At 28.1% G+C, this 12,273-nt stretch overlaps 2 protein-coding genes across 5 annotated transcripts; one reads left to right on the top strand and one right to left on the bottom strand.

Moving 5' to 3' along the window:
* The first annotated feature begins 4,136 nt into the window (after positions 1–4,136).
* Positions 4,137–6,811, top strand: LOC105153168 (metallo-beta-lactamase domain-containing protein 1). Of its 3 annotated transcripts, none has more exons than XM_011067875.2 (5): positions 4,137–4,299; positions 5,154–5,388; positions 5,927–6,091; positions 6,160–6,279; positions 6,392–6,811. In XM_011067875.2, exons 2-5 carry the CDS (start codon positions 5,238–5,240, stop codon positions 6,589–6,591), a joined length of 636 nt encoding a protein of 211 aa, XP_011066177.1. In that variant the 5' UTR covers positions 4,137–4,299; positions 5,154–5,237; the 3' UTR covers positions 6,592–6,811. The 3 variants fall into 3 exon arrangements, with proteins under 3 accessions (XP_011066177.1, XP_087271282.1, XP_011066176.1); XM_087415156.1 differs by lacking the exon at positions 4,137–4,299 and adding an exon at positions 4,366–4,602; XM_011067874.2 differs by lacking the exon at positions 4,137–4,299 and adding an exon at positions 4,366–4,663.
* Positions 6,812–6,949: 138 nt separating this feature from the next.
* On the bottom strand, positions 6,950–11,341 carry LOC105153167 (histone demethylase UTY). Of its 2 annotated transcripts, XM_011067873.2 has the most exons (3): positions 9,026–11,341; positions 8,190–8,783; positions 6,950–8,091 (listed from the first exon to the last, which is right to left on the bottom strand). In XM_011067873.2, exons 1-3 carry the CDS (start codon positions 9,719–9,721, stop codon positions 7,924–7,926), a joined length of 1,458 nt encoding a protein of 485 aa, XP_011066175.2. In that variant the 5' UTR covers positions 9,722–11,341; the 3' UTR covers positions 6,950–7,923. The 2 variants fall into 2 exon arrangements, with proteins under 2 accessions (XP_011066175.2, XP_087271275.1); XM_087415149.1 differs by having other exon boundaries at positions 6,950–8,783.
* Between the last annotated feature and the right edge of the window lie 932 nt (positions 11,342–12,273).

The raw sequence follows: 12,273 nt of genomic DNA, 5'->3' as shown, positions 1-12,273 counted from the left end.
ATCGTTAAAAATACGTACATGGGCCTTGAATTTTATTGGATGAATCGATTTAGTAATTTTTATTTATTTTTAAATAAGTCTTTTAGATTACATTATAAAATTTACATTAAGAAATTTAATTTAGTTTTGTAATATTCAAAACTTTTGAAATAAAAATATTATTGATATGAAGATTTTTTTAAATTTAGGTTTATATTTAGTTGCATATTTATATTTTTGATTTTGAATAAACGCTAATAGAAAATAAACGCGAAATTTATTCGTATATTAATAGAATTGTTATTATTATTATTAATGATAATCGTTTACATTAATATTTAGTCTATTTTATTAATATGATGGCCTCACATCAATTTTATTAATGTGATTGTTGTCACACACTGTTTTATAAAAAGATATTTTTATAAAAAATATTTTAAAGATATTTTTTAAAGAATTCTTAAAGATATCTTAAAGTTGTCTTATGTGTCGATTTTAGACATTCTTTTCACTGAGAGATAGGTTGGTGTGATGACAACAATCATATTAATAAAATTAGTGTGAGGCCATCATATTAATAAAATAGACTAAATATAAATATAAACAATTATCACTAATAATAATAATAACAATTATATTAATATACGAATAAATTTCGCGTTTATTTTCTATTAGTGTTTATCCAAAATCAAAAATATAAATATGCAACTAAATATAAACCTAAATTTAAAAAAAATCTTCATGTCAATAATGTTTTTATTTCAAAAGTTTGTAAAAGATAAACTGAATATTCGGGAGGGTAATTTGCTCGTAAATTGCGAGTTCTTATATTTTTTTAGAGTTATTTAAAAACAAAAAAAACCAACAAACAACAGGACTAATGAGAGACAGCGTGGATAATCAAGTGCAAGTGTGTATTTAGTAGATTAAAAAATCTATAAAACCTACACTTAATTATCCGCACTGACTCTTATTAGCCTTTTGTTAATTTTTTTGCATTTTAAAGATTGAAAGAGCTTGTTTTAATTATATTATTGTTTATTGCTTATTTATTATTAGTATGATCGCAATTAAGTCCCACTAAGTTTATTAGTACGTAATAGGATACGATTAGACATTAGCTGTGTTCAGCAGAGAAAACAGATTTGCAACTGTTGTAAAATTCTTCTATGTGATTTGTTTGTACATTTAAATCCATAAGGAACCAAAAGCAAGAACCAATCGTATTGAAGAATTTTACAACAATCGAAAATCTACTTTCTCTGAACGCAGCCATTAACGTATATTATTTATTCGCGGTGTTATTGCACATTCATGAAGTAGGTAGAAATACACGGGTAGAGATAAGTATCCGCGAATAGGCACGAATAAATGAAAATACAGGTAGGTAGGATAATAAGTATGGACAATAGGTAAGGCCTATATAGATAAAAATGATACATATATAGACAAGTAGAACTAAATACGTCATATGTATACACTTGATAATTGGAAATTAAGGGATTAAAGTATTTTAGGGGAAATTAAAGTATTTGAGGGATTAAAAATTGAATAAAATTTTAAATTAATTTTAAGTTTTATTTAATTGTCAACATCCCGTTCCAATTATAGAATATGAAAATAAACCAAATTAATTTGAAATTTTATTCAATTTTTAATCCCTCAATAATTTAATCCCGGATTACTAATTAATTATGCATTTATGGAATATATATATCCATATTAAAGACCTATTCAATACAAATAGCATTTATCTTGTCGTAATAAATCAAATTGTTGCGCAATTTATGTAAATTATACGAAATTGACGAAACATATAATATCAAAAATTGTTTATTGATTTAATAAGTTTGAATATTTAATTTTAAGACTTTTTTAATTTAGATTTTATTTTGTATATTAAAAAGTCATTAATAATTTTAAGTAACTTCTTATTAAAAATTTGGTGTTTAGAATAATCGTCATTTTTTTCTTCGTATTTAGTACAAATTTATTAAATGAGATAAAGATATAAAGATTGACAATGGAACTTTGACTGAGACAATGATTAAATATTAATATTAATTCTTACTTGCTTTTCGACGTTTACATTTTTAATATTATAAAATTATAGTAAGTATATTTTAGTGAACAATTTATTATATGCAAAGGCCTCTTATCGCTATCTCTCGCGTCAGATGGATGCCAGTGATTACGTGGTTTGTACTGATGGAAAGTCGAAATTATTTTCATCATGGAGAATTATTCCTCGTCGCTTTTCGTGAAGTTCATTCGCGAAATCTAGTTTGGTGTCTCTTCAGAAATTCTTGTATAGGATTGGAATAAATTCCGAGTTTTTTCGTCTGCTGATAATCTACAATTACTGGTAGTAATAATTTTGTCAATGAGTCAATTGCTGTATATTTTAAAGTCAAGTTGTAAAATTAATTCAGTGGTATATTTTAGCATATAATTTTCGCTTTCTTTGTTTTGTTAAATGTAATCTTCCACTAATAATAATAATGTTAGTAATAGTATTGCCTTAATAACAATAGGAATTTAGTATTATATGACTGATATGGATATATTTAATAATTATTATTTGTTGAAATTCAAATTATTAAGTAATCAAATTTTAATTTTATACAAATAACTTGTTAATTTTTCGATGATTGCTCTAACAAAAATGTGGTTACGAATGCGTGTATTTAATTTTCTAACTGTTATTTTAAAATCATTTTTAGGTATTGGACATCCCGCCATTGCAGAATATTTTTAATTATTAATTTATATGTATACACACTTTCCATGATAAAATACATGCACTTTTCTATGATAAAATTCATGCAAATATTATATTTAATGAATATTGATTTTTGTTGATATTTACATAACTTTTTTCAAAATTCTTATATTAACAATGTAATCGTGATTACATGAGTTGAATTTTAAATGTGGGTACAAAAAATTTAAGATAAGTCGAAGGGGTACCTTCATATTAACGGGATATTAATAATTATAATTTTTGAAAAATAAAGAATTATTAAATTTTATATAATAAATTTTTTAGTATAAAATGTTCTTTAGAATCCCGTTTTTATCGGGCTCGGCTCATCTCGAACAGTTGGTACCCAAGAAACTTGTGTAATCATACATATAAAAAATTACAATAATGCATGTATTTTGTTATTATTAAATATATTCCTTTGTAACCACAATTCCATAAGGAAATCATTTTATTCGTTTATTTTTAATAAAAGATCATTTTAAGGAATGTATGGCAAAACATACTTTCTCGCGAATTTTAATATTATATTAAAGATGTGACACAAATGATAATTGTAATTGACATGCTATCAAAATTATTACTATTGTAAGTGATCTGAAAAATTCGAGATTCACATCTTTAACAAGACCACTGTTATTTGATTGCTCAACTTTTTTTTACAAATGGATTTTGTGAATTTGATTTGATGTAAAATCAGAATACCTTATGTTCGTTCTCCATTGAAAATTTTTCTTCTTTGTATCGGATATGAACCGTGGAGGAACTTTGATATGATGAAATTATTGAGATAGATATCTTGAATGCGATAAAAGTGTTGTTATAAATATATTAATGACTTTTTATCGTGATATTATTAAATTTATATTCACAAATTATTAATTAATAGTTAATACAATCTAACTGTTGTTAGTATTTCTTCTGCGTTTATTAATATTCCATTTTTTAAACGTTGGTTTAAAAACATTTATGTTATGATACATATTTTCGGCATTTTCGTATAATCCCCCATTACTAAAATTTATTAATTATGCTTCTATATTCATTTTTATTATATTTTTAACTATATTTATATTATCATTTTTATTATATTTTGAACAGCATTTATGATTGTATATTGTTTTGTAAATAATTATTATAAGTATAATAGAATTGTATAAAGGATTACAGTAAAAAATAATATTAAAAAAGTTATTGTAATTTCATTAACGAAATACGCTAAAATAACACATAAGAATAAAACTATACGCAGCACTATTATACGAACCAAATATCGATTTATCATCTCCAGCTTTGAAAAGTGACAATGTATCCTAAGAAAAGTAGACGTTACTATATAGTTTACATTCACTTTGTCAGAGGGCAGTAGTGCGAGGCAGCATTTTGCGATTACAGGTTTTGGGTCATGTCCTCTCTCAGGTTTCTTTCTGTAGGTAGTGATTATGTTAAGGAGTGTTTGGGTTCCTATACGGGTTAGGGTGCTCCTCGAATATCTGTTATCCTTATTTAATGTTCAGTAAACAACAAGGATGGAGTGATATCTGGGTGACATTTAGGTAGGAATCTGAACCATTATCCAGCATTCGAACACTTTTTTTTTCTCTAGAGCGGAAATATGAAAAGTGAAAATTTTTATGCATGTGTGTATTGTACATACATATACACACTCATACAAAAAATTTCCCCCTTTGACGCTTCCTCTATTTAGGGAAAATAGTTACACCGATCGCTAATTCGTTATCCTGGTGCTGTTTTTCTGTGCTTTCTTTGACTTTTTTCAAAAAATATAGGATGAAATATAAGAAAATATATAATGATAATCGTTTCATCAAATTTGGTTCCAAACGAATTTCGATCATGTGCGTACGTCACTTAATAAGACGCATAAGAATAAAATCTGATAATTTAACATTTTCAAAGGTATGAAGAGCTGTTTAGAAATTAGAATTGAACGGTTTAAGGTTATAATCACATCTGATAAGTGATCCTTGTCTAGCAAAATTTGTTTCACTTTTGTACGAATTGAAGCACTTCAAAAATACTGAAAAAGTCTATATTTTTACTTAGAATTTTTTATTTATGTCAATTTAGAAATTTAAAATTTCATATTCTGTATTTTTTAAAAAAGTATCTTATTGAACTTTTTTAGATTTTGTTAGATTTTCAGAAAAAATTCAAAATCAGAAATTTTAGAATGTGAATTTTTAGAAATCTTAAATTATATTTATATAAGAATTATAGGGAAAATGTTTTTAGCAATTTTAAAAATTGTTTTAATTTATATTTAAAAATCTGAGAAATTTTCTAAAAAAAAACTAGAAAATATTTCAAAAATTTTAAAATTTATGTAAAATTCTAAGAAAAATTTCCATTAGGAAATTCTTGTTTAATATAAAGAATATCTCTGTAGGTGAAGGATGGGGTATTAGAACAGGAGCAGTATCGCAATTTTCGTCTTCAGTTTTTCCTGAAGTATAAACCATTACCTACCAAAATGTGTGAAGTTATTGTTTTATTCAACGGTTATTCCAAAAATTTGGGTAATGGAAAAATGGATGCAAATTGCACTTGTACTCTAATAATAGGGCCCAAATTGATTATCGTCGACACTATGACTGCTTGGGATCGTGAGATACTAATAGAAGGTACACTAAATAGAATTTGACACTGAAATTTTACAATATTGCTTATTATAATACTAAAACGGTTGATATTTTGCTGGAACTATTGAAGGTGCCAAATTGGTATTTTCTTTTTCTCAATTAAGGAAGAATCATAGCAATACCATTTGTATCATATTTACATATTTTTAATATTATATATGATATATTTAAAAAGAAAAAATTGAAATACTTAGTCGAAATTATTTTATGATTAATTATTTAATTAATATTAATGTATTATTGATATGTTATATAATATTTAATATATAAATATAATTAATATATAATACATAAACAATATAATATATAGTAATATATAAATTACAAATTCAATTGAATGAGCTTATAGAACTCCCACTATTTATTTTATAATTTTGTCTATCTTTTTATTTTTGAAAGAGATAAAATTGATTCTATTTCCAATTGATGTTGAAAAATACAATTATTTTTATTTCTCTTTTTTTATGTCTTAAAGTAAATTTTTGGGATTTTTATGAATAATACATAATGTCTTTTTTAGCACTCGCACAGTATAATATCGAGCCAAAGGACATTGATTACGTTGTTTGTACTCACAGTCATTCCGATCACATAGGGAATAATAATCTATTTACAAAGGCACAACACATTGTGGGTTTGACTGTTCAGTGTCATACTATATTTTACGAAAATCTGATTTCAGACAGTAAGCTTATTGAAGTATAATGAATTGATAGGAACACGGTCGTTACAAAGAAAGTTATATTTTTTCAGAGGGTTATAAGCTCTGTTCAGATGTTAATGTTATAGCCACGCCAGGACATACGAAGGAAGATGTCACCGTTTTAGTAAATACGACAATGGATGGGGAAGCAAAGCTTATAGCTATTACGGGTATGCGCACAAGTTTCAGAGATCATTGACGCATTTTAATAAAATTTACATGAAAAGTTTTTTTTCTCAATTTATAATTATATACTTGTTATACTATTTCACGCTTTTACAGGAGATTTGTTTGAAAAAGAGGAAGATATTTTAGATCCGCATATCTGGAAATCGCTTGGCACACCAGAATTGTTAAAAACTCAATCCGTTATGCGTTCTCATATAATAGATCTCGCAGATTTTATAATACCTGGACATGGGTCAATGTTCTGTGTTACTGATACTATGAGAAAAGCCGTGAAATGTCAAGTAATTCAATAAGACAGTATTATTGTTATGTCATTAATGAACATTTATAGAGTTTTATAAGATACAATAAAGAATATACTTTCAAATATTGATATTAGAATAGACGAAAATTACAGAAAACAATATTACGGAAAATAATAGGAAATCATGATAACAATTGTTACGCTCTTTATTTCGTTTTAACTTTTGCGTAAAAGTTATCAATTTTAATAAAATTTTAATTTTTGTCAAACGATTGACTTGGAAATTAAACTTGATTAAAATCTGTCCTTCGAGAGTTAAATTTCGAACAACAAAAAATCATAAGTTTCATCAGTATAACGTGCAATACACATAGTATAAAAAAGGATTATTTAAAGATCCTTGCAAATTAAAATCTTTTCTTCAATTTTATTATCGATTTGCGTACAAAAATATAAACAATTTGAATAATTTTACATATGGCAGTTTGTCTTTATGCATTAATTGGATACAGGCGGATTCTCTTCATACTTATTTTTTATATCTTTAAGCAAGAACTCGGATCGAAATTACATTTCAGAATAAAATTACGGATCGATTATGATTCGAGGTTATTCAACTTTCGATTTCAGTGTCAGTTCTAGTTCTCTTAATTCTCTTAGCGATAACGATAACCATTACAAGTGTATAATTACCGAAACTGAAAATGATTTGGACTAAAATCCAAACGATCTCAGTAACCGTTACGATAAAAGAACTGGAAACAAAAATTGAATTTAATTCGGACCGTTATTCGAAATTTATTTGAATAACGGTCCAAGTCCTGTTTTAAATAAAAATCTCTCTTTATCTTAATTTTTGTAAGTAAAAGCGTGTTATCAGTAGTGAAATGTCTGCAGTAATTTCTCAATATTATATATATGTGCGTGCGTGTGTGCGTGTGTGCGTGTGTGTGTGTGTGTGTGTGTGTATACATACATATATATATTGGAATATATATTAGAATCTCCTCATTATGAAGCAGATAACATTTATAAAGTAAATCGTGCTCCTTGTTCTTTTTTTGCCACTCATATTTGTTATGTTATATGAAAACAAGTAAAATAGAGCATACAGCATTTTATTGTTCATAATAGGAGACTTGCTTGGTTCTGAATTTACAATACAATTCTCGAATTTAGAATAAAGCATGAAAAAGAATGTGAAATTCTATGCTGATATAAAAAAAAGACATTGCTCATTCTCACTACTGTAGCGTGTCTAAAAAAGATACTCATAAAAAGGATTATCATTTATGAAATATTAATAAGATTGACTAATTTATATCTACAATGATATATGTACAAACGATGATCATAAGGAAGTGATATGTGATCTCAGTAATCAACAGTGGGTAAATTTATCATAGATCTCCATTAATTCTTCCATATAATATTTTTGCAAACAGTAAAATTTCTTCAACGACATATACTTCAGCATGCAATGTATGCAATATACCATATATATATCCTTATTCTGCGCCTTACAGAATAATATGTTGAACACTTCGGCCTGAAGAAAATTAAAAAATTATTTTTAATGCTAAATAACTCAAATATATTATGTAATATAATATATATTGCTTGATATATTGAAAATGAGAAACATACTTCGCAATCTTTGCAATAATGCGCTTGTTTCCTGAGTTGGTTATCGTATCGCACTTCCATACTCTTGCTTTTTAAAAATTCGAGTGTTAAGTAATTATATATCATTGTTTGTTTCAAGCAGTCCTTGATTAGATGGAACAGTTGTAAATTTGAGATTTTAGTCTCGCATGCCAATCTCCATGAAAGCTGCACCATCGGTACGATTGATTTGAATTTGTTCTGCTTGTTCCATTCGTAACGTTCTATCGCCAACTCATATTGTGTGGCAGTAAACGGGCCAACATTCCATGCGATATTATTGCACGAGCCAACTGCTTGCACCCAGTGCACACAACCGACGTTCACCCACACGATTTCACCCGGTCTTTGAAGGAATCTATATACCGGGACATTATTTTTATGTAGAACGTTCAAATCCGGTGGCCACCAACTGCCCCTCAAGTAATCGACGCCGGTTTGCGAACAAAGCGAATGTATTACACCCCAGTATTCGTATGATACAGCAAACCATTCGCAATCGCCCGGTCCGATATTAATGTTGACAGAACAGAAATTATTATTCTCTTGATGACCAGTCGTTCTACATCCGGGTACCTAAAGACAATTACACATATGTATAAATTAAACGCAATCAGCACTTTTCAAATATATCGTTGAAACCCCATTCCAACTTAAAATTATAGATGCGGTCGAGTTGCCGCTAAATGAATGTTTCGAAGCATTTTTTGATTGGTCAATTAGTAAAATTCTTTCTTCCGATTGGTCAATCAAATGCTTCAAAGCATTCGTAGCGGTAACTCGATTGCACCCTACGTCATATCAAATTTGAAATATACCTTCATATATAACTGTACAGTATTCATCCCTAAGATATCATAGCCCACGTATGTGAGCATATTATCAGTACATTTAACATTGAGAAAGGATGGTAACTTCGTTAACTGATGTAACTGCGGTTTCCATATTTCCACATTTGACAAATCCACATTGGTAGCGAATTTTACTGTTCCTTTCTCTTTATTCTTGGTCACTTGACCGGGACTGGTGGAAATAGGTATGTTGGCAGGCACAGTTTCCACGTCATTATCCGAGAAAATTTGGGCTTGATATTGCGCATAGTTTTTAATTGTCGAAGTACTTCTGTGGCTGAAACACTTCCAGACCTTCGTTTTCTGCTGTGTATCCCAATTCTCATCAGAAATAGACTTTATTTGTTTGTGCACATCGATTGGCATATTTGGATTTGCCTTGAGCATACTTTCAGTCGAAAAAACGTTCAGATCAATCTCAAGCGTTGTCGTGAGGCCATGTATCACGACAATTGGATGTGTCATACAAATCTCTTGTAGCTTCGAAAGGACTGCTTGCTCTTTGCTGCTGACATTATAGCGTTGTATCGGCGGTGACAATTGTTCTTTCGTGAATGCGGAACTGCACGGATACGGCACCGAATAAGTGCTTACTAATGAACATTTTGGCACTTCGTTCATTCTTCTATTTTTGTATGACTTGAGAATTGTTGAGGCATCCATTCAGATGCTTATTATCTTTTATATCGGCTACCGTCTAGATGGATAATTAAATAAAAAATGATAAAAAATATATGAAGTACTACAGACTCTTGGTGAAATAAGTATGCTAACAGCTAGTTAGTTCTCCGTTATCGCACACACGAAACTATGACCGCTTTGTTTATTAATATATTCGATATGTGATTTGAAAGTTGAGGGACAAAGTGATGCGAATACAGAGAATATAGATTCAATAATATAAACATTTTCTCCACAACAAAGCTATTTGATTTATAGATACATTTTAAATATTCTGTTGATCTTTATATTATAGATAGACACACTGATCACACACAATATCGTTTTAGGACAAAGGGAATAAGGGCCGGTTGTTCCATCTTTTGATAAATTTTATCTGTGAGGTAAATCCGTGTATGTGATTGGATCTTGCTACTTACCCAACAGACAAAATTTATCAAAAGATGGAACAACCGGCCCTAAATGAGTTTATTTTCGAAATAATGGTTGTATTCAGCAGAATATTTATTTGCAATTATTGGAAGTTTCCTTCGCGCTGATTGGATTGTAGAATTTTAGATCTAGAGGAATAATCTTATCTCAACAATTATAAAACGGTTACAAAACTGTTATGTTCTGCTGAATACATCCATTGTAGACTCGACGTCCAGTCGATATCGTATTATTTTCTATAAAAATCTACAAATTTTGAATGGTAGACTTTATTAATATAATGAATGAATATAGAAATATGATATAGAAATATGATCTAATGAGATTATATTTCTTCAAAGGGCTACTCTATTGAAAAAATATCATGTCACGATGAAATCATGTAATTAAAATATGTAAATCACATAATGGATTGTATCAAGTCAGTACGTAATTTTTTAAATGACGCAATTTGAAAAATCACTTGATATTAGAAATAATTTCATCCAACATGTGATTTTATAGTTATCGAATTTTAAAAGAATTGAATGATAGGAATGAAAGAAAAAAAAACATACCATCATGTGACTTTTCAAATTACGTACTTTTAAAAAATCACGTACTGATTTGGAACAATTCGTTACATGATTTACGTTTTAATTACATGATTTCATCATGCAATTGTGTGACGTGATTTTTTTCATTAGAGTACATGCAATAAAGTCTGCCCATGTATTAAAATTATATCATATCAGGATACATGTAAGAGGATTTAACCGGTTTAATAGAGACGATAATGAATGTAACTTCTTGCTATTATTATAAATATCCAGAGGTTTCAGAGAACATTTACATTTAGTATTTTTAGCAAAATCCAAGTACATTAATATATTTAGTAAAAAAGTTTATTTCTTTCTCAATTTATACTTATATACTTGTAGCAAAAATGTACTGATTTCACATTTTTGCAAGAGACTTGTTTGAAAAAGAGGAAGATGTTCTGACACTGTATATCTGGAAGTTTCTTGTCTCACATTAGATCCAGATAGCCAATTAAATTTGTAGAAAGCAGATTTTTTAAAAATGTCTTTTACACACTATGCCAATAAACTAACAACAGAATTAGATGTACGTAATACTGTTGGCAGACTATGCTAGAAAAAACATAACAGAATCTATAAACGTCAGATAATATCGGTAGGATCTGCTCAATTTCTGCCAACAATTTGCCTTCATTGCATCGACAGGCGATCTTAACAGAACACAAGCCTAATGCGGACACAATTGATGGCAGACGGCAGATTTTTTGCTCCTGCTGCTGACAGTTTGTTGAAGACTGCAGACATTTTTTGCTATCTGGGGGAATTGTTAAAAATTCAATTTAAATATTTGGACATAGAACAGTGTTTCGCATTATAGATATACTTATTGTGAGAACAATTGTAAAGAGTCAAGTAATTCAGATATATTTGGTAAAATATATTGGTTATTTTATTAATAAACATTTATGCAGAATTTTTATAAAATATAATAAGGAATGCCTTCAAATAATGCTTGATATTAAAATAAATTATTACAGAAAACAATAGGAAATTATGATAACTTGTTACGCCCTTTATTTCGTGTTAACTTTTTCTTGACGTGTTATTGATTTTAATAAGTAATTTTTGTAAAAAGAAATTAATTTGAAAATTAAACTTTGATTAAAATCTATACCGGGGGTTAAATTTCGGACAACAAGAAATTATAAGTTTTATCAGTATAACATGCAACACATTGTATGAAAAGAGATTATTCTAAGAATATCCTTTCTAATTAAAATCTTTTCTTCAATCTTGCTATCAATTCGCATACAAGAATATATATCATTTGAGTAATTTTACATACGATTTGTTTTACAGTTCGTCTTATTTTTCTAACAAGGATTAATTGAAGACAAGCGATTCTTCATGTTTATACAATTTCTTTAATAAAGATATCTTTAGTAAAAATTTCTCTCTTTTTATCATAATGTTCGTAATGAATAAATCATAAAATCGAAAAAGTTGTGTAGTAAATATCCAAGTGTTTCCATTATTAAGTGTTACTAATCTAAAGTTTAATAAATTTTGCTACAATTGATA

Source organism: Acromyrmex echinatior, chromosome 17 (assembly GCF_024713525.1).
Source record: "Acromyrmex echinatior isolate Ae372 chromosome 17, ASM2471352v2, whole genome shotgun sequence".
In the NCBI taxonomy this organism is placed as follows: Eukaryota; Metazoa; Arthropoda; class Insecta; order Hymenoptera; family Formicidae; genus Acromyrmex; species Acromyrmex echinatior.
This window is presented reverse-complemented; position numbering and strand designations above follow the sequence as displayed.